This window comes from Mesoplodon densirostris, chromosome 7, assembly GCF_025265405.1.
Source record: "Mesoplodon densirostris isolate mMesDen1 chromosome 7, mMesDen1 primary haplotype, whole genome shotgun sequence".
Lineage (NCBI taxonomy): Eukaryota > Metazoa > Chordata > Mammalia > Artiodactyla > Ziphiidae > Mesoplodon > Mesoplodon densirostris.
In genome coordinates, this window is record NC_082667.1 from 24683162 (window position 1) to 24706220 (window position 23059).

General features: G+C 43.0%; 1 protein-coding gene across 1 annotated transcript in view; it reads left to right on the plus strand.

The window, feature by feature from the left end:
* The window catches only part of SLC1A2 (solute carrier family 1 member 2), a 50672-nt gene that overhangs the window by 22387 nt on the left and 5226 nt on the right, over positions 1-23059 (plus strand). The window contains exons 7-9 of the mRNA XM_060103364.1: positions 2131-2364; positions 7350-7544; positions 11534-11668. Of these exons, the coding sequence (XP_059959347.1) occupies positions 2131-2364; positions 7350-7544; positions 11534-11668 (564 nt within the window). The remainder of the gene's footprint in view (positions 1-2130; positions 2365-7349; positions 7545-11533; positions 11669-23059) is intronic.

A 23059-nucleotide genomic window follows, 5' to 3' on the forward strand; every position in this document is an offset into this window, starting at 1 on the left:
AGTCTCTTGGTTTATGAAGCTAGATGCTTGTTGGTTTTATCAGAAAATGCATTCTGCTTAGTTGTTTACAATTTCAGGGAACACAGAGCTGGCCCCTGAGACCACCCGACTGATTTATGAGATGTCGAGACTATGGGCACAGCAAGATAATATAAAATGGTGGGAAAGCCGAAGGTTTAATGACTTGACTCCCTAATTCCCGGGAAAGCAGCCCTCAAACATCGCCAGCCTTCACCTCCAGGAACAGAGAAACGGAGACTACAGGCTAGATACTCCTCAGGGAGAGTAGCTACGCTCATGTTTTAACTACTTAGTGTCAGTTACAAATCAGCTCTTTCAGGAGAAGATTCCTCTTGAAAAACTAGTTTGCACATAAAAACATCCGCAGTTGGGTGGCAGTGACCTGTGAGATGCCTTAGAAAACCTCTTCAACTCAGACTTGACTCATTACGCATAGGTGATGAGGGGACATGGGGTAGATGTGTGAAAACAGAACCTGCAAGGGACTCCTGTGTCAGGAGTCAGAGAACTAATGACACTGACAGGGATGGGGGAGGGACTTTTGATAGTGCGTACATATGCATGTTCAAAAACGTAATCCTCACAGCAATCCCATGAGGTTTCAGGTAGCCTCTCTAAGCCTCGACTTGCACATATGTAAAATGGGGATGTCACTAACCAAGGTCATATAGCTGGTAAGTGGCTGAACAAGCTCCATGTCTCGTGTAACTGTGTATATGACTCTCTTCTACTCCTCAAGGCTTTGCTTTAACCCAGGAAGTGCTTTTGCTCCAAACAACTGAAAAAACAAAATCCACCAAATCTGCTTGCTGGCCCTCTCTTTTTCCTGACTCCCCTCCCCAGGCTGGGAGCGTGATTTCATTTGCCCCACAGTCTTTCTTTCAAATATGTTCATAATTCTTTGTAAGGTGTCAATGTTCCCGCAAACATTTTCATTTCAGTCAGAAGTGTTACAGGCTGAACAAGTTCATGCTCCAACACCACCGGATTAGGCAATAAAAAAAGGGTGTTGTCAAACGTGCAAAAGGTATACCCAAGGTGAGAGAGAGCATGGTTAGCTGACTCAAGAATGAGGACAACAGTAGATGGTTTCCAAGCATGCTATAAAATAATAATAATATAGAAATATAAAATAAGTCTATTTTAGGATAGGTTGGTAGAGAACAACTTGTCTGCTTATGTACAGAAAGCTACAATTGCTCCTTCAAGGAAGTGGTTTGGTTGGTAGGGATGAAAACCCCCAGTGGTAGAGTTTCACAGATCTGAGATTATTCTCCTCCTCCTTCCTGTTTTCATGGTCTTGGCCCAGTTATTTCACTTTTCCAAACCTCAATTTCCTCATTTGCCAAACAGGCATAATGATTCCTTGGTTTTAGGGGTTTTGTAAGAATTAAGTGTGTGGATGTCTCCCCATATCCTTGAAACACGATGAATGGCAGCCAGCATTACTGTTGGAGTAGGTATGGAAAGAAACACTTTCAGACTTGGAAGTAATAAAACCACATTTCTCTAAACATGCTTCTTGGCTCAGATGGTTTTCTTGTTTGGGCAGCTCTCTCTCTCTCTCTCTCTCTCTCTCTCTCTCTTTCTCTCTCTCTCTCTCTCAATGTATTTCCTAGATTCCTTCCAAGGCAAAAACAAAACACTATTTACAAACACCAGTGTTTGTAAATTGGTGAAATTCTAATGAGCTTTCTGAGATGCTCTAAATTTATTCTCAATTTTCAAGGAAGGAGATCTGGAACAGAGAAATCAAATAAGATTCTCAAAGATGTAACCTGGATGTCTCTCAACTTTTACCTTGGTGCTTACTTAAGAGGTGGTAAAGCATGTCTCCTTTAGCCCTAAAAAATTACCTGAGCAACAAAGTTTGCCTTGGGATTTTTCATGAAAGCAGAGGCCACCAGGTCCATAGGAAATATTTCAGATAATGCAGTTAGTCGGAAGCAAAATATAGCATCTATTGAATCTCAAGGTCCTCTTTTGGCAACACTCTACAAGAATGCAAAGGGTTTTCCTCAGGGTGTGGTACGAAGGAGGGCCCTGATTTAAATTCTGAATCCCATCACCAGCTCTTCAATGCTTTTTTTTTTCTTTTATGTTTTTCAGGTACTCTCCTCTAGGTATCGCCTGCCTAATTTGTGGGAAGATCATTGCAATCAAGGACTTAGAAGTGGTTGCTAGACAACTGGGGATGTACATGATCACGGTGATTGTCGGCCTCATCATCCATGGGGGCATCTTTCTCCCCTTGATTTACTTTCTAGTGACCAGGAAAAACCCTTTCTCTTTTTTTGCTGGAATTTTCCAAGCTTGGATCACTGCCCTGGGTACCGCTTCCAGGTAGAGAACACAAGAAATCACTGTTGTTTCTCTCTGCTCATTCCTTTTACTTCTTCATCACTTCCCCTCTTTCAAAACCTTCCCATCACAGCGTTCAGTGAGAACACTTTTCACATATTTTAAAAATATTTTTGAAAAAGTGGAACACTTTAGATTCTTCGCTCCTTTTAGGAACTTTTAAGCTTTCTGATGAACTTTTTGCTGGTATGTAGCTGTCTTGGAGCTATGATCTCATACTGTTTCCCAGGTGAATACATGCTATTCATCTCTAGGCATAATTTGCCACATATAGCATTAGTTCAGTTTTAAATGTTTTCCAAAAGGGTGTAACAGGATGTTATTTTATTTAAGAAATTCTGTCACCTGTGATTTGAGAAAGGCTATTATATCACTGTACTGGAATAATTTTTCAAAAGTAGGAGAACAAGGTTTTGCAGGGTAAATGGTAGGTTAGGTGAGATTTTTCAAACAAACCAGAAATCAGACAAGTCTTTGAACCTGTAATGGACTATTCTGCCCCGTTGACTTTGAGGAAAGTCAGGTTGGCATTGATTTGACTTAACATTGACCGAGAGTCAGTTCCTTCTTCATTACCTAGTCCCAGTTCCTCCCAGAAGCCAGTGAGAACTCCAGAGATATGCAAGCAAAAAAACCTCTTTTTTTTTTGATATCATCTTGGACTGAATTTAGCAAAAATAAAACCAACAACCCAACAAAAACAGATACGTAAGAAACAGCCAGCAATGTAGAATTTCAAAGACTAAAAGAGTTTTATTCTTTCAGCCTGCAATAGTTGCTTTTATTTCTGCACGTGTATCCTTGGGTCACAAAACAAAGACTGAGGCCATAAAGCAGGTGGCAGGGAGGCAAGTAAACTCTGCAACCCATAGCTCAGCGTTATCTCTGGAGTCATAGATTGGCAGGTCCTTGTTACAGAACCCATGACCACTCACTGCCAGGGAGGCAGCTGCTCTGTGACACAGGGAGACTGCTTTTTTTTTTTTTTTTCAAAACTACTGAGCAGTCAATCAAGTTTTTCTTAAGTGACCTAACAGGCCAATAGTGGTGACAACCTGGGAAAGCCAAATTATATTTCCATCTTGCAAATCAGTGAGAATTCTGTACTAGTAGAACGTGAGGTTTCAGAAAAAGCTAAAATCTATACAATTTGGGAGATCTAGATTCTGCATTCAGTTTCCCAAGATGAAGGGAAACACTTCAAAATTTCCTTTTTCCTTCTTGGTCCTATACATTTCTTATCGCTAAGTATCTCTATCCATAAAGATTTTCTCTTTTTGGTGAAAAAGTTAACTTTCTTTTCAAAAATAAAAACAATCATGTTTAGTTTTAATTTTGTTTTCTGGTTATGAGCATGGTATTTGGTCATTATGAAAAAGTTCAGACAGTGTATAAAATTTTGGAGGAAAAAAATGGGCAACACCACTGATAACCGGTAGTAACCTTTTTGTTAATCTTTACAGTTATGTACATTTCCAGTTCTTATTATGTATAGATATTGTACACTGCTCTTTTCACTGGTCAATAGATCATAAAAGTTATATCTATTAATATAGCTCTTACTATATCTATTACTACATATCTATTACTACTATTTTTAAACTTCATAATAATATACTGTAGGTACTACAATACATCCCCTACCCCAAATGTACATTTAAACCTTGTCTATTAAACAGGGCTGTGACAAGCATCCTTGTAAATACATTTCTGCAAGGATGTTTGGTGATCCCCTCAGGATAAATTTCTAGAAGTTGAATTTCTGAATCCAGTGGTAAGCACCCTGATGGTTTTGAAACATATCACCATTCTAAATAGATTACTGTTTACTATTTAGAAAAGTACATTCGTTTATGTACCCACTAACTGGGTACACGAGTGTGCCTTCACCCACCTGCTCATCAACACTGAACATTATCTGTCACCTTAATACTTTCAAATCCTATTGGTGAAAAGTGATCTCACTGAATTTGCATTATTTTGATTACTAGTGAGGGGAAACATCTTTTTAATGTTCTTTTTGACCATCCTTGTCTCCCCTCCTCTGCCCTGTGAATTGTTTGTGAGCTTAATTTCCTGTTGGGGTGTTTATCCTTTCCTGATTGGTTTTCAGCTCTCTACATGTATAGAAATATCAACTCATGTGTCATAGGTTGTAAATAGTGTCCCCCTTCACTTGACATTTGTCTTAAAAACTTACAGCGCTTTTTGCCACTAGCAGGTTTTAATGTGTATGTAGTCAAAGTTGTCAGTGTTTTCCTTTGGTATTTAGAACTTTGATTTTTCTTAGGAATATCTTTTCTGCCAAAGATTATAAAATATAACTTTATATTTTCTTCCAATACCATTATGGTTTTGATATCTACACTATTTCAAAATAGTATCATTATCTTTTCTTTTGAATGACTACACAATTATCCTAGTCCCTTTATAAAACAAAGGTAAATCTTAAAAGCATAGGGAAAACCCCAAATCATATTTAAATCAAAGACAAATTCTTGGGTTATCTGACCAAGACCACAAACATTAGACTCATATCTCCCCCTTGCCCTGTATTTCATCTGAAAAAAAATATGGTTTTAATCTTTGGTTAAAATGTGGCTCTTGCCTAGATGAGGAATTTCTTTTTTAAAAAAGTCACTGTAGCAGGAGTCACGTACTAAGAATTAACTCAGGGTTTATTTGCCATTATGACCACAGGGGGAAAGCCCTGGGACAGCCAGCGCTAAATATACTTTCCACCTCCTCAGACGTTGGACTGAATGGGGATGTGTAGTGGAAGGGTTGACCCCGTTTTCTCAATAGGCACAGAGGCTGGTGTCAGGGCAGCTGAATGGAGTGGGGATGGCCTGAAACACATCTCTCTGCATCCCTCTGACTTCCGAGTGCGCTGTTAAAACTAATCTGGATTTAAAAAAAGAAGAATCTCAAGTACCAGACAGTTATTATTAGCAACGTTTGAAGACTGTCATATGGCCACTGAGGCAGGAACCAAAAAAACAATGTCAGACTGTCAACCTGTCAACACAAGAAAGAGTTAAAATTCTCAAGTCCCAGTTTGGACTGATGGGGTACATATGGATTTTTAAGACACAAAGCCTGTCCAGTAGTGACATTAAGAATATTTTCATGCCTTACCAGTTGTTTTCTCCAATCTGTTGAATTGTCTAAAGACCCTTTGATGATACTGTGGGAAAATGAATGCAGTAATAGTAATGGATATATTCCAGTCCTCCCAGCAGTGTCCCTAGATTCATACCGATGAGAATTCAGCTGCTAACCATAGTCTCGCTGCCATTTCAGACTAGTCATGGTGTCCTGGTAACCTCAAAGGGGTCTTAGGAAAGGGCTGGGAGTGTGTGAGAGAGGAATAAAGGGACACTAACTTCTCATTAAAATAGCTGGGGCAGCAAGCCAGGTACGATGGAACCCCAGCATGTGAATGAGGCCAGACTCCAACTTTTCTCCCTGGGTTTATAAGGTTTTGGTAATGAGAGATCTCCAAACATCCAGTTCCTCTCCCCACCTAAGACCAAAGAGGAGGCATGAGAAAGACCCCTGACCTAAAATCACAAAGAATGTTCTAGTAAGATGACTCTGGTTTCCCTAAGGTTGTTAATAGGGCTTGTGGGTCCGTGGGTTGATAAGATGCAGATCTAGGAGACCCTAATTTTAGAGCTTCAGGGACTTTGGTTCTGCGTAGGCCCTGGAATCTGCATTTTACTTAGCATGCCTGAAGCTGACGGTCCTGTCCCCCTCTCTGAGAAACTGACACCTCTGCAGATGTCTTTGTCCAGCTTGGCTGGAGCCCTAATTCTGACAAGTAGAAGGAGGGAGCTATGACTAAGGTTGTAAATGCAAGAGAGAAAAATGTGCTGTCTGCACTGGGGACAGTTTGCTAACGTTTGAATAAGAGAAAAGAGAATGGACCACAAGGTACTCCCATGACAGTTGGAATGTTCTACATTGCTTTCCATATCACTTAAACTTTGAAGCAAATCTGCCTGCCCTCCCATCACCTCTATCCACATGGAAATAATATTCTGGCTTTCAGCAACACTTACTCTTATAGGTCTCCTGTTTTAGAAGACACAGAACATGTCAGGATTTCTGGCCTTTAAGATTGATTCATATGGTCGTGAATTCCCATCCCATGCCTGGGAGGAGTGGGGTGAAGTCACTCCATGTTGGGTCTTTGATTAGCTCCAGAGCACAGGCTTTTCTGCCCTATGTCATTGGAGAGACTGTAGAATTGGCAATGACCATTTATCAGGGAGTTGGATTGTCTGTGAGGGTCCCCAGTGAATTGCTAGAAGCTTGGATTCTTGCTGAATGGTCCTTAACATATTTGTCCAGCATTCTCAACATTAGGAGGCCCAGCTCAGGGCAATTCCCAGGGGCTAGATACAACCCATGTAGTCATCTTGTTGGAAACAGTGTTTCTAGCATGAAATTATGGGTCATTCAAGAATTCCTCATTCCTTCTTACTGTTGATAGCTGATCCTTTTCTGACACTTTATTTTGGCAGCCCAATTGATGTGGGCAAACACATGGGCTTCAATATTTAATCCAAGATGGAAACAATGACCAAAGGGAAAGGAGAACTTGAAGCTCTGAGTAGATCTCAAAAGCTAGAACCAACAAAAATATTTTGCTGACTATTAGCATGTTAATAAGATTGTATTTGAGCCCCAAAATCAATGGGCTTTTTTTCTTTATTATTAGAATTAAATTTTATTTGGACTTTATATTTTTAATTGTTACTGGAGTACAGAACTCTACTCAATACTCTGTAATGGCCTATATGGCAAATTGATGGTTTTTAATTTAGCTCCAGACACTGCTTTTTTCAAGTCACATTGACTGGAACAAAAGAACGAGAGCTTTGTGGTGGCATTTCGGTTTGTGCTTCATCCTGCTTCTCTAAAATGGACATAACTCTTGTCTCTCTTTCTTTGCTCCTTAGTGCTGGAACTTTGCCCGTCACCTTCCGTTGCCTGGAAGAAAATCTGGGGATTGATAAGCGTGTAACCAGATTTGTCCTACCAGTTGGAGCAACCATTAACATGGACGGTACAGCCCTTTATGAAGCCGTAGCCGCCATCTTTATAGCCCAGATGAATGGCGTCATCCTAGATGGAGGCCAGATTGTGACCGTAAGGTGAGTGAAATGGGTGGTGTGAAGCACTGAAACAACTTTTTGCCTTATCCCCTTCCACACTAACTCCATTTCACAGAGGCCACTTGAACTGCTGTTCTCCAGTTAGAAGAATGGTGAAGGAAGTAAAGGAAAAGAGGAACTACGGGCAGGCTCAAAGGGAAGATTGGTTCAGGAAGGAATCAGGCTCATACTAATGCCTTATGTTTGTACTGCCCATGTGAAATTGCTTCAGAAATTTGATATTATTTGATTTTTAACCATCCTGTGACGTTGCAAGGCAGTTATTTCTCTGATTATTTAATAGATGAGGAAGCACAGGCTTCAAGGGGCATGGTAGTTTGTCTGAGGCTGTAATACCATCAGTAATGAGCCAGCAGAGCTGCCACTGGGGCCGACATCAACGGACTCTGCATCCAGTTTTTCTTTCATTAAAATATGTTCCCTTCAGCATTCCAAGGAGTGATGGCAAAAATGATGAAATACAGGGAGGAAGAGATCCCTCAATATAGCATAACATTCTATTACAAATAAACAGCAATTTTTTTTTGTTTTTACAAAAGGTATTTTTACCATATGTATTCATCATTTTAAAAAATTCAGAAAGAATACTTTCCCAAGATGTCATTAAAAACACATCACTTCTCTGCAAACTTAAAGATCACACCTACTTACATATATTAATTTATCTAATCCTCACAACCACCCTGTGAGGTATGTACTTGTCTCAGTCAGCTTGGGCTGCTGTAACAAAATACCATAGACTATGGCTCAAACAGCAGATGTTTACTTCTCACAGTTCTGGAGGCTGGGAAGTCCAAGATTAAGGTGCCGGCGGGTTCAGCTCCTGGTGAATGTCCTCTTCCTGGCTTGTGTATGACTGCCTTCTAGATGTTTGCTCACATAGCCCTACCTTGGTGTGTGGAGAGAGAGAGCGAGCTCTCTTACATCTCCGCTTATAAGGGCACTAATCCCATCATGAGGGCTCTACCTTCAAGACCTAATTACTTCCCAAGGCCGTATCTCCAAACACCATCACACTGGAGGTGAGGGCTTGAACAAATGAATTCAGGGGGAACACAACTCAGCCCATAGCAGTACTGTAGGGGAGCCTCAGTTTCCTGTATAATGGGTACAATAATCACATATTCTAGTGTGGCTGAGAGCATAGTCACCTGTCAATAAATGTTAGCTACTAGTATTATTACTATTACTGATGTTTAATAAAATACAGTACTCCCAGGATATGAAAGAAAAATGTGACTATGATATAGTGAGTGCCATGATGTTACTCAGTGGAAAACATGCTTCGGGTCAGATTATCAAGCCATCTAAGTCCGTCCTAACAGATTGCATGTGAGACTGCCAATCTCCCTTGCTCTAAAATTCAAAGACAAATAGAGCTTCTTCATGGCCCTGAATTCTCCCCATTGATGAAGCAACCATGCTTCCCATCAAGCTCACACCACTAGATGAGGACTTAGAAGTGGGAGAATGTACCAGGGAGTGACCAGGCGATTGAGACTGTGCTTGAATTATTTAAATTTATCCTTTATTTTAACAATGATACGACTGAGAATTTTCACTGGACAAAGGATAAAGTTGGCCAAATATATTTAATACTTGTGCCCCTGGCAAGTTCAGCTGAATCTGCCATATCTGTACATGTCACAGGGGCTGTCTCTGGGAGGACTGCCCCCTCTCCATGGAGTGTATGTAGTTCACTGTCTTCAATTTAGTCAGAAGAAAATAGCCAAGTCCAGCTTCACTGCTGTGCTTCCAAGTACATTCCTCATCTTTTCATTTCCCTGTAGGCAGGAGAACAGTGGCCAGGAATTCTCAGCAAATTCTTTAAGTCATAGCGTTTTCAATGTGAGGAGGAATCAAGGGACATCAAAAGCCAGTGTGGTATTGGAATCAAGCAGACAAGTGTTCAAATCCCAGCAGACCATGTTCAAGCTGTGTGACCCTAAGTTTCTCCACCCTTCCAATCAGTGGTACTACCGTATGTACCTTGCAGGGTTACTGTGACGTTCTGCTGTGATTAATGTGTGTGTGTGGTAACTTGTATAACATCCAAGAACCAGCCATAGGGAACTGAGTCAGGGAAGGACAGGAAAGCCAGGAGGGGATAAAAGGACAGGGGGAGATCACCGCCCTGGGAGCTATTACAGGACTTACAATGTCCCAGACACTCCACCTGTGGTCGGGTGAGGGTATAATTGGGATGGAGGAACAGAAAGAGACGCAGCCACCAGGAAGATTTCTTTATAGGATTTTGTCTCACACAACCAAGGGGTAACAAGACAATGTGGCCACAGTACCCAGGGATGTGTAAGAGTGACTCATGTAACAGAAGCAACTGATGTTGTAAACAAAATTGCCGAGGCCAAGATCATTGGAACTTGGGAAGTTCCCTTCCCTGGTGTTCTATCCATCTTGGGAAAATGACTGAGAATTCCCACCTGCCAACTCTCGGGACTAGGGATGTTTTCATTGCAAAGCAGCTCCGGTTGCAATGTGCTGGCCTCTTCTAAGTGCTTTATTTCTGACCTCCTGATGCCTCTACGAGTGAGACACCATTGTTCTCTTCTTTTCTACAGATAAGAAAATCAAGGCACAAAGAGGTTAAGTAAATTGCCCAAAGTCATGTGGTTAAGTGCCAGAGTTGGGATTTGAACCTACATCATTCAACTCTAGAACCTTCACTGATAACCACTACACACTACTACCTCCTATGACCTAGATGGATCTCCCGCAAAAATGGAGTTCTTTAAACCCTGACACCAACTCCACATTAATGGGGCAGGGGAAAAGCAAAGATGGGTTCTAGATCCCACCTAGGGGAAGTGTCTATTCTGTGAAAGCCTAAATGTGGGAAGGATGGCAATATGGAAAAACCAGTGCAAAACACAAAACCTCCCAGGACCTTTCTTTCCTCATATGTAAGAGTAGGTAAATTTGGGTTCCTCTTGACAGTAAGACCAGGATTCTGTGCTTGGACACACCAGTTGGCAAACCAGTTTGGGAGTCTGATTCTTAGTTTCAAGCCCGAAGACCTACTGAAAAAATTCTGGAATCATATAACCACAAAGAAAGCAGCCCCTTTTTTCTTTTCAGCAGCCAGAAAAGCAAGGTGGAAATCCATGTTTTCATAAGCCTCCTTCCATTTAGAAGTGATAGCTTTTATAATTAACATCCAGAAAAGAGGAGAAAAAGTCACTGCCCTTTGTTGGACCACAGAGGCCCTCTGGTGTCTAGACAGGGCCCATGAACCCTAGATTAAACCCTCTTCCGGAGACAACTTCAAAATGGTGCTGGGTATGCCCTAGGCACTGCTTGGAAAGCAAGGGATGAGATGCTTCAGAAGGAAAGCCTCCTATTATTTTATTGTCATTTCTTGGCACCCTCTTTCTGAATAATGTATTTTCCAGCCCATGGTGAAACGTCCAGGCATCTGAACCTTAATGTCATTTGGAATTCTTTTGATTTGTTCTCCCGATGTCCACTCAGTTGAATCTGGATACTTGCTGTTCTGAGTTCTCATGTTAATATTGGCAACCTTCTCAGACTCTTGCCACGCAGACTAGAAGTCTCTGGTTCTCACAGAGACATAAAGGGGTAAGCAGAAACGAATGCTGTGGTGTTCCTGTGGAAGGATTAAGGGTGACTTGTTTTTCTTCTTTAATATTTCCTTGCCTGCTTTTAGAGCCACGCTTACCTTGCTTGAGCCCTGTAATATATTCAGTGAATTGGATGTCATGATGGGAGTAAGACTCTCATCCATGAGTTTATAAGTTTCCATCAAGGTTAAGCAGAATCCAAATAGACCCTATTTCCTGGGTCTTGGTACTCCAGATTTCTTTATTCCTTGGGAGGAAAAGGGGATTTTATGACTGCCGGGAGAAATTAGAGGCGAGAATTGCCTGCCAGGGATGGTTTTGCCAAGACCACTTTCTCTTCCCTTGACCTCACCTTTTCTGTTCTCACAGCCTCACGGCCACGCTGGCCAGCGTTGGTGCAGCCAGTATCCCCAGTGCTGGGCTCGTCACCATGCTCCTCATTCTGACGGCTGTGGGCTTGCCGACCGAGGACATCAGCCTGCTGGTGGCTGTGGACTGGCTGCTGTAAGTGTCTGTGTGTGTGCTTCTGCTGGGGATGTGAACACTGCCTCCCAGGGGTGGACAAGATGCAAGGCTGCAGCCAAGATCGTCACCAATCCCCATGAGAACTCTCCTGTTTCCTTCCTCCTTTCTCCCTTCCAACATTTGCTGCGTGCTTATTTGGGAACCAGAGAAGGAAAAGAATCTTTGAGGGCTTCAGAGTCTAGCGGAGTAAGCAGGTAAATTATAATACAAAGTTAAAAGCAAAGCTATAAGGGACCCATACCAAAGCAGGCAAAGGATCTCAAAGCATTATGCTGAGTGAACAAAGCACAAAGGAATATATACTGTATGATTCCATTTATATGATGCTCTAGGAAAGACAATATAATCTCTAGCAATGGAAAGAGATCATGATTGCCTGGGCCCAGAAGCAGAGGCATGAGGATTGACTGGGAAGGGCATAAAGAAAGATTTAGGAGGGATAGAAATGTTCCATGTACACAGGTATGCACAGGTGTCCACATCTGTCGAAACTCACCATACCACACACTTAAAATGGGTACATTTTATTGTATGTAAATTACACTTCAACAAAGTAGATTTAAAAAGAGCACACACATAGAAGAATAGCGGTAGAGACAGACACACATCCCAGTCTAGGATGGAAGGGCAGAGTGGAGAAATCAGAAAACAAGGAATATGGCTGCTGAATTTGAGGGCCTACTATATGCCAGCTGCTACATGGAGCCCTTCACCGCTGCCTCTAACAACTGCCATTTTATAGATAAGAAAACTGAGGTTTAGGGAGAATGAATAGAGATTTGGCCGTATGTCTGCTTGGCTTTGGAGGCCACCAATTCATAATCATGGCCACATTCAAGCTTCTAAAGGCAGTGATAGCTGAGCTGGATCATAACGGGTAGGTAGAAGTTACCCAGGTATTCATAAGTGGTGGGGTGGGGGTGGAAATAGGACATTCTGGTCAAGGCCAGCCCACACAAAGGCACTGAGGCAACAAATCGTATGGGGACCTATGAGTGGTTTGATATTATCAGAGTGCAAAATGTAAGGCAAGGAGTGGTAAAAGGTGAGGCAAGATGGACAACCCTGAGGTCATGCAGAGATGCTTGAACTTGACAGTGTATACATAGCCCAGCTCCCTTTCCCAGTGAAGGACACTGTCCTAGTGTGGGACTCTCAGCCCATTCCCAAAGGTGGGTCTGTCTAGCCAGATGGTCCCCAAAAAAGAGGTTGGAATCAATTCTTGCTAAGGGCTCACTGGGGCTCTGATATTCTATGGGATGTACACTGATACTTCCGGTCCAGCCCTGGAGCTAAGTGACAGGGGCTGGGGGATGCCATTGGCTTCAAAGTCAGAGGCTCAGAGTAACAACTGCAGAGATCCAAGGCCAAAGTATTCCCACTTATTTTTTTATTACCCTACATTCCATTAGCAATCTTTCTGACATTTATTGACAAAGATTTTAAGAGCCAGAAGCCACATTTTATGGACTTGAGTTTCCTCAATGCTAAGACAAGTTCCACTCTTTTACAACCACCCTTCCAAAGAGAGAAACGTGCAAGTGACCGAAGGGAAGAAGGACATCTGGGAAGGCTAGAAGGAAGCCTGGTCTTTCCAGAAAGCTTGCTTGCTGTTGAAGTTTAGGTTAGAAATGAGAAGTAGACTGAATCTGTTCAACTCAGGAGGGCTGTGAGGAAGGGCACGGATCTTCCTGACTGTTTCTTCCATCACCAGAGAAATGCTCTGGAAATGCCTTTCGTGGGAAGGTGATGAGCAAAGGAAATGACTCTTATCTGTCCCTGCCTGTCTCTCTCAGGCGGGGGTGGCAGGGTCCTCAGTGCCATCTTGGTTGTTCTCTGCACCCTACGCTGGCCCCAAGGGGCAGTCTTTCTCATGAGGTCCATTCAGACGGGGCAGTCATAGGTGCAGCTGAGATTCGGTGGTGGTGAATGGTGGAAGGATTTGGATGGAATAGGATGGAGACAAAGGGGTGGGGTTGGATTTGGTTAGGAGGAGGACAAAGAGGAAATGAAGATGGTGGCAACCGCTTGGGGACAGAGCACACAGCAGGAGCTCAATAAATGCATGCTAAAACTTACCCACAGAGCTGCTGCGTGATAACCAGGAGCCTTTCTACACATGAAGAAAGACAGAGGAACCTATTAAAGTCCCAGCTGCTTCCCTTGTGGCTTTGGCTGACTGAGCCCTCTGCCTCTTTGCCCCTTGAACTTTCATTGTCATTGAGGGGCCTTTGCCTGCTCCAACTACCTTGCCTATTCTCTTCTTGGACTTGTTGCTGAGTCTTGAAATCCACCATTAGAGATTCATCTCTTTTACAGTTATTATTATAGATGCTGCCCCCATTATAATGCAAATGCATTTAAGTGTAAAAATGTACTTGTGTTATCAGGAATGAAGGAAAGGAGCAGATATTTGGTGGTACCACCTTGCTCTTTATGTCAGTTTAAAGTTAATCCTTAAAGATCACTATGGTGTGTTTCACAGATGAGGAAACTGGGCATCAAAAGGCACAGGAGAGCTTGTGCGGCCAGGTCAGGGCCCTTCACGCCACCCCACACAGCATCCTACTAGGTACCCAGCAGATCTAACAGTGGGGAGGAGGAACAGAGGGGTCCAGAGTCAGAGAGGTTGGGGAAAACAGACCGATTCGGGTCACCCCTGGTTCTACATACTAATCAGAGAATTTTTTGTCTGACCTGTTTTTTTCCCCTCTCCCAGGATTAAAACAAAACAAAACAAGCAGGTTAAGTGGGGACAAATGGGATACAATCAAGGTCTCAGCCACTCTTAGAATTCAAGTCCTCCAGCTGCACACCCCCCCAGGTCAGCCATCGTGGGCCCTGTCTTCCTGACAGTCATCTGCTTCCAAGCCTGTTGGAGGAGAGTCACCTCATGAAACATTCAAGACCCTGGCTCCTCCTGACCTAAATGTTAGCGAATGGGCACTCACATGCTCACACTTGCACCCAGAGCAGGGCGTCTTAACTCCAGGGCTGAAACGTGCTAGCAGAAGGGAGTTGGCTGAACAACAAAAAAATGATGATACATTTGGATTAACTCTATTGATGAAATTGCATTTGAGAAAACTCTACCCCAGGCTGCAGCTGGAAAGGGAAGAGTGATTGAAGGCTCGCCTCTAGTTCTGGGGTCTGATCTCAGATGGAAAGAGGCCCCGTGATCAAGGGAAGAAAGGCAGGAGCAGGAGCCCTGGGTCTGAGCTCTGCACCTAGTCGCTGTGGGGCTGCTGGCGAGTTACTTACTCTCTGGATTCAGCTGTGTCGTGTGTACAATGGGAACAGTAATTTACCAGCTTGAAAGCACAGTCTAGACCCCATGCCCTTGAGTGCCCTTCTAGTTTTAAGACCCAGACTAGGCTTCTGCTGGTGATGGATGTTTGTATACAAATAAGCATGAACGTTCCTTTTCAGAAGAAAAGAAAAAGGGACGGTAGAGGATCCTGGGAAAGTGTGCTTAGGGGTCGGTAGCTAGGTCAGATCTGCTTTGAATTAGGAATAGTTCCACATTCTTTCTCACCAGCAAGAGGAGTTCTGGAAACACACTCTTGGTCATGGGCGCCGTGGCTGTTGGGTGCCCATCAGCGTGTGAGTGGGGCAGGGGGATGAGTTGAGAGGGGGGTGCAGGGATTCCCTGGTGACACATAGTCTGTGGGGGGAAAGCAGAGACAAAGAACAGGGGGGCATTTCTTTTCCTCCCCAGGCAAGGTTTGTAAGCTTTCAATTTGTAAGCTTTCAACTTTTCAATTTAAAACCAAACAAAGCCCGCAGTGACATTTAATGTGCCATGGTGTTTGCCAACTGCTGGAGATCAGCCAGCCTCATTAGTGCTCGCCGAGCCCTGGACGTTTTTCAATGAGCAAGCTTAGCTGTTCTGTAAATGTCATGGTGAAAACCAAGATTCTGGGCCCTAAAAAGTGTCCGAGTCCTAGAACACCGGATGGGTGGGCCTGGTAAAACCAGAACCTTCCCCAGAATCTAAGAAGCCCTTTGTAACAGGAGTCCTTGGCAGGTATTTATGAGATCTGTGACACCCCTCTCTCTCTGAAGGATTCAGGATGGAAGGAGAACTGTGGGGCAATACCAGGAAGAGATGACAAAAAACTGGGTCTGGCCACAGGTGGGAAAAGGAAAGCCAAGTGGATCTATGGCCCACTTATCACATGGGACTGCTAGTGAGATTGTTTCTGGGGACATATTTGCTCATTAGGGGGTATACTTGAGATGGCATTTATAAGGAAGCCTGAGAGAGCCTCCACCCTGCAGTGGGGCTCTCAGAGGCTCCGTCATTAGCCTCCCAGGATGGAATGGAGCATTGGTTCACAAACTCAAGCGTGCACCAAAACCTCCTGGAGATTCAGGAGATCTGGGGGAGGGGCCCAAGAAGTAGCTTTTCTAACAAGTTCCCAGGGGATGCTGATGATCATTCCAGGGACCTGACTTCCAGAAGCAATGGACCAGAGGTAGGGAGTAGGAGTTCCTGACTGTAGTATATGAGCATCTCTACTCTTTTGTGAGCACTGGTTGACATCGTGTGCATCCATTCAATGGAACTAGATCAGAAGGACACAGGACTCTAACAACTAATACTCAGTGAGTGCTCCTTCATTGTCAGACATTGTTCTAAGCACTTTACATAGACTTGTTTAAAAAGTTGCAGCAAATTATGAGGCAGCTAGTAATATTATCCCTGTTTTACAGTTGAGAAAACTGAGGCTCAGAGCCAAGAAACTTATCTCAGTTTAGTAGATATTAAAGGGCTGAACTGGGATTCAAACTCAGACAATCCGGCTATTCCTTAGATGTTCCAGGCTTGCCCATCTGGGTTCTTGTTCTCTTATTTAACTGATTTAACCCTCATTCCATGTTTGGTGGAAAAGAAAACCAATCCCTACATCTACCCTATCTCTGAAGAGTCTAGGGACTCATGTTTAAGCCTTTTGCTTTGATTTCCTATTTCCACTGATTTCTCCTTTTTTCTGCATCTTACCTCATCTTCTTTCTCTGTCATCCTTAGCATGACATCCTTATCCTTTTCGACTAAGTCTTTTCTTCCCCTGCCAAAGTGTCCCTGACTCAACACACAGGGGAGTGGGGTGGAGGCGGGGCGATAGTTCCACACAGCGAAGTCATGTTTTAATGCTCACAAAAGAAATATGTGCTCCTGGAAGGGAGAGGAGGGACCAAGCTCAGGAGAGTTATAAAATGAGAAAGAGAAGTCTTCCTTCACCTACAATTGAATCTTGAAAAGGAGCAAAATATGCGACTCCCTGCAAAATGCCAGTTGGCATGTGGGTTATTTTGAGCTGAAAGCAGTCAAGACCCAGCAGACTCAAGACAAGCTTTTTACCTCCCCTTAACTGCCTAAAAGAATTTAGAAAGGAGGCCTATACCAGGAAGAATGCTATTACCAGAGAGAACTTTTTCACGGAGAGACTTATCTGCGTGGCAGGGCAAACATTTTTTTACCAAATATTTGCTCTTCCTGTGAATTGTCTTCCTCCCCTTTCAAGTCCCAGACCCTTATCCCCTTCCTTAGCTTAGGATGGCATATAAACCTCAACTGCCTGACTGCTTTTGAGTCTCCTATTTTTATAAGGCTCAGGTATGTACAAAATTAAATTTTCCTATATGTACAAAATTAAATTTTCAATTTAATTATTAGACCAGCCAAAGAATCTAGAAGGGAAAATTTTTCCACCCCTATAATTTCAGGTCTTGTTTCTCTGAAGTAATCACTGCTAATAATAATTTACAGAAAGTAAAAAGTTAATAATAGGCATTTATTTTCTTTAAAAAAACTCCTTTAGTGTCCCCCACCACTGGGAACCTCTCCCTACACCTGTTTAGTTCCAGTCTCTGCCTGCCTTGCTGGGCCTCCTGGCTCTCCTCCTCTGTGTTTCCCCCCAGCTTTCAAGACACCTCTCTCATTGTCCTCTGCAAGGGACTCTGGTGTCTCTCGGTGTCTCTCTCTTCCTTCTTCTAGATCTTGTCCTGCATCCTAACTTTTCACCACCAAAATATCCAACTGGACGTTTGCTAAAAAGACAATTCTCTTTCTAGAGTTAATCTGCTTCCACTTCTTAAATAATGATCCATCCCCACCCTGCGTCCTTCACATACCTGCCTACCTCCTTCCCCCAGGTCCTGCCCATGTCATAAACGAATATGGTATCAACTCTCAAAGGGCTAATAGTCTAGTAATGGGGATAGATGTGGTCAAAATATCCCCACAGTGCTAGGTGCAAAAGAGGAACGTATAAGACGTGATGGAGGAATAAGATAGGAAGTGATTTGCTCCCCTTTTTGCTTGGACTAATGATGATGATGGCAGTGAGCAGTTAAGGTTGACCGCTGAGTCTGGGTCAGGCATCCTGTCAAGCCTTTTATAGGCAGAGTTTGGCTGAGGACCTCTCAGAGGACAGGCGCTCCATATGGGTTAGCCGTTGTTACCTTCTCCACATGCTTGCAGGTGGATATTACTTTCCATATTTTACAAATGAGAAAACTGAGTGGAAAAAGCTGTTTTCCCAGCTAATCCTGCTGGAGCCAGGATTGCAATCCAGGCTTGAATCCAAAATTCACACTCTTAACCAATGCTTCTGTGGGTCCTTCTTCCCTTCCCTAATCCCATGTGGTTTGAGCTCTCAGAAGCCCAGAACCGTGCCAACCTTCTCAAGGTCTGGGGCCTCAGGCGACCCACCTGCCACACTGTGCACCCTGCATTCTGAGAGGCAGACACAATGATCTGTTTCTATGAATATTAAGCTGACTCATATGAAATTGCCAACAGTTGGCCTTTCTGGACTCATTAAAATGGCAATTTCATGTGGCTCACTCCAATACCAGGGACCAGATGAATCTTGAGTGATCCTGCCCCCTGGTTCTGTTCGTCTGTGAGCAGGACTTTCAGACAATCCCACCATCTCCCTGCCAGAAGATTTAGACTGAAAGAAGGAGAAAGAGAGAGACCACCTTGGCAAATGCTTTTCTTCCAGGGCACCAGACCCAGCGCCGCAGCGTGAAGGAGTTTCGTCAAGCTCCCCTCTTGGTTTTGATTCCCGGTGGTCCCCAAAGAATAGCTATGTCATCTGTAGTGAATTCATTCAATTAAAGATTCTGCCTTCACCTCTGTCCCCTTCTCAAGGTCCTGACGCACCACATCCAGACCCGAGAATAACAGCAAGCACTCTAAAATTCTTTTTACCAAGCAGCCTAAAAACTCCGGAGGTCAGCAGGGTTTCATGAACGGGTCAGGGCTGTTGGGAGAGAAAATGAAAGTATTTGCCTGTGGAGAAATTTTCCACATGTGAACCATAAATCCCCATATCCTGCTTTTGGCCAGAATCGGACTTCCCCAGAGTTGGTCAGATATTCCCCTGGTGACCTCAAAAGTAAACTGAAATTTCTGTCTTCCATCTGCCTCTGTCTACCATTCTGTCTCCTCACCGTCTCAGTCAGTCTTCTTGAATAAGGTGATTCTACACAGTATTCCCTCTTCCTCATCTCTCATTCAAGTTTCTAGCGATGGCGAACAGGCTTCGGTTGTCCCTGCCTCTGTATTGAAACTACCTTTGCCAGGTCAATCATGGCCTCTTTGTTGCTGAAACCAAGAGACACTGCTTTCCCTTATCTCACCTGACCTCCAGGCAATCATGGGTATTGTCCTTCACACCCTTACTTTTGAAACACTCTTCCCCCAGGCTCTTCTAATTTCCTGCCACCTTGGCAGGCTCTTACTCCTTTGCCTAGTCCTTAAATGTTGGTCTCCCTCAGGGTTCTAGACTAGATTGTCTGCTTGTCTCACTCTACTTCTCCCCAAGGATGAACTGAACCTGTCTTGGCACCCATCCATGGCCTCTCTAGGTGCTGACTTCTAATTTCCTACCTGTAGCTCAGCTATCTCTCCTGACCTTTAGTCCGTATTCCCAACCACTTGCGGGACAGCTCCCCTTGGCTGGGTCACAGTCCTCACACTCAGTATGTTTGAGCTGATACCAGAACCTTTCTCACCCCAACCAGTTGTGTCCCCTACATGTGGTAGCCCTGTCCACTGGTTGTCCAAACCAGCAACTTGGGAGGAATTCTTGACTCTTTTTCTTTTTTATTCTCTGTAACCAATCAGTCCTCAAGTCCTGTAATTCTGTCTCCTAAATGTCTCTCAAATTCATCTTTCTCCATATTCCCCATATCTTCACTAAGTGGATTTTGCTCTTTCAGTCTTGCCATCCTTTATAATGGAACAAGGGTGATCCTTCCCTTCCATGGCTCCTCGTCACACATGGGATAAAGTTCTAACTCCTGCACTTGACTGATAAGGCTATACATGATTTGGTCAGGCCTTACTTTCTGCCTCTCACTGTACTCACTAGTCATCCTGAACGCTCCTGAGGGCACCCACCTCTTAGATTTCACACGTATTAGTTCTCTCTTCTCTCTAGCTCATTATCTCAGACCCACCCTTAGCGCCTGACTCAAGACACTTCTATTCAAGCCTTTGCTGGGGCCCAAGTGTAGATAAACTGTCCTGCCTACAAAACCCAAGAACACACAGCACTTATTCCTATTAGAATATTTAACTTACTCTAGTGGGGGATACAGACAAGTAAAGAGAGTGTGAGTTCTACCAGAAAAGAGAACAAAGAAAGGGTCTTTTCTTGCTCTTTACTGCTTGGACACCTGGCATAGTGCACACACTAAGATGCTCATTAGATACCTGTTGAATGAATCAATGAACTAACAAAGAACTCAGCAAGTATTAGAGTCCACATTCTTATCTTATTTCCACTCAGACATTTTCAGGCTTATGTGCTCCTGCAATTTTTAATGAGTATTTAAGGCGTTCCCATTGTGTCTCTCATTTCACTTAACCCTCACAACTTCTTGTGGAGTTGGAATTAGCCTCATTCCATATTTCATGCTCAGGTAAGAAGTGAGAGAGTTAGAACACTTGGGTTAGGGTTTTAGCCCTAAGTCCAGGGCCCTTTGTATGTTGATTTGGGCATCAAACATTAGTCTGCTTTGATTTCACCCAACTCTGTCTTCCATCCATTACTGTCCTGGTGACTATTTCCATTGGCTAGAGTTCCTTTTCAAATTCAAAGAGACCTGAGCATATGGAAGAGACATGAGCATTGTGCACATTTGGAGAAAGTTCACCCAGAAATGCTATTCCCAAAACTTGGTTCAGTGACTGCTCAGGAGAGTGGGGTTTGGTGTCAAAGAAAGCCAAGAGTTGAGGAAGGGGGAGTTTGTGAACTTGTATCACTCATTTGAGTGGAAATGGCTTTATTAAGCTGGAAAAGTAATTAATCCTTGAGCATAGTATTTTGTGCTTTTGTCCCCGTGATGGGATATGAGTGATGCTTATCTCCAAAAGGGGAAGGAGACAGCACATAATGAGTATCAGCTGTGGATCAGGAACAGGCGTTATCTTCCCCAAATTTTGTAAAGTAGGTATTTTGACTGGATGAGAAAAATTCTGGTTGAGGAAGTCACCCAGGTCACACCGTTCATATGTGGCTGAGCTAGATTCAAAATCAGGACTGTCTGGCTCCTGGGTGCTTTGTATCACATGGCAGACAATGGATTCTTTTTTTTTTTTTTTTTAGTTTAATTTTATTTATTTATTTATTTTTATACAGCAGGTTCTTATTATCTATTTTATACATATTAGTGTATACATGTCAATCCCAATCTCCCAATTCATTCCACCACCACCACCCAGCCCCTGCTTTCACCCCTTGGTGTCCATATGTTTGTTCTCTACATCTGTGTCTCTCTTTCTGCCTTGCAAATCAGTTCATCTGTACGGGGATTCTGGAGTCACATTGCCTGTGTCCAAATATGGTTCTGTGACTCTACTAGCGTGTGTGACTTTGGGAAGCCACTTAATCTCTTTGGGCCTCAGTGTTTCCATCTCTTAAATGTGGATAATAGTCCTTCTTATAGAGTTGTGGTGAGGATTAAATACAGTAATATCTATAAGGTATATTCCTATACAAATAAAAGTTAGCTACCATCATCATCACCACCACCATTACCTTTGGTCCCTCTACTTGCCAATAAGGCCATGAGATAAGTGAGTATTCAGAGCATTCCTCTCCAAGACTTTAGTGCTCTTTGGAATTTAACAGTTGATCAGGGGTGTTGGGTGCATGGCTCAGAGCAGAGGCCAGGAGGGATGGAAAGTATAGTTGAAAAGCAACAAAGTAGACTACAACTGCAGGATGAACAAATAACTCAGCTGTTTAGTTGGGTGTGCTGCCATAGGAATTGGCCTATAAATAGGGTTAATGTTTTCAGGGTAGAGAGTAGCTTAAGCAGGCATGTTTGGATGTTCTACCTAGGAGCTTCCAAAAATATACATGAATTGACTTGATAAGATGAATAGTGATATTAAAAGTATACATCATGTAAAATTAATGTTTTGTGAGTTCTTATTAAATGTCTGGAACTGTGCTAAGCATTTTGTTCACAATAACCCTTATGTAGGGAACACTTTTATTATTTCCATTTTATAAATGAGACAACCAGGGCTCACAACTGTTAAGTACGATCAAGATTGTCCAACAGGTAAGGGGTAAAGCTGGCATTTGATCCAGGTCAGCCTGCCTCCAGAGTCCATGCTTTTTCTTAATACATATTCCTTCTCATCTCCTTATACTGGGGCTTCTTAGTGATCTTGATTTCAAGAGCCTGATTCTGTGGATGACCTCAAGACCCAGTCTTCATTCATGTTAAGACTATCATGCTAAGGCAGATTCTCTAAAGCGGAAGGGAGGGGAAGAGACTTCTCAGATGGAGAGATGCCCCTGAGAGTGGAAGCCGGGCTTTGATCTTTATTTTTTCATGGGCAGCATCTTCCTGCTTGAAACCAGAAGGCCAGCTGGCTCCCAAGTTCCTTGCAAAGGAACCAGGCCAGACTCCTCCTAGTACAACTTCATAATTACTATTCTCTAATGAGAAATAGGTTTGATCATAGCAACTAGAATTTATTTTAGGCCTTGGTTCCAAGAACCTGTTAAGGTTTCCACTTTGCCTTAAACCAATTCTAGTATCTTCCTTTATTTATTTATTTTAAATTGAAGACTAGAGTGCCCTGAACTAAGATGTCTCAGCAGCATTTTTACCTAAACTCCTTCTTTTTCTTTCTTTTCTTTGTGGTTTTCCAGCATCCTTCTTTTTAGAGCTTTGAGTATCTCATAAGCATGGTCAAAAGGACTCTTCACACTGATTTAAACTTATGGGTGAGAGACTACAACTTACTCTTAAGAAATTAATTAGTTTTCCTGGTGCTGACGTTCTAAGAGGGAATGTTATCAACCATCCTATTTTTTTCAAGTCAGAACTTGA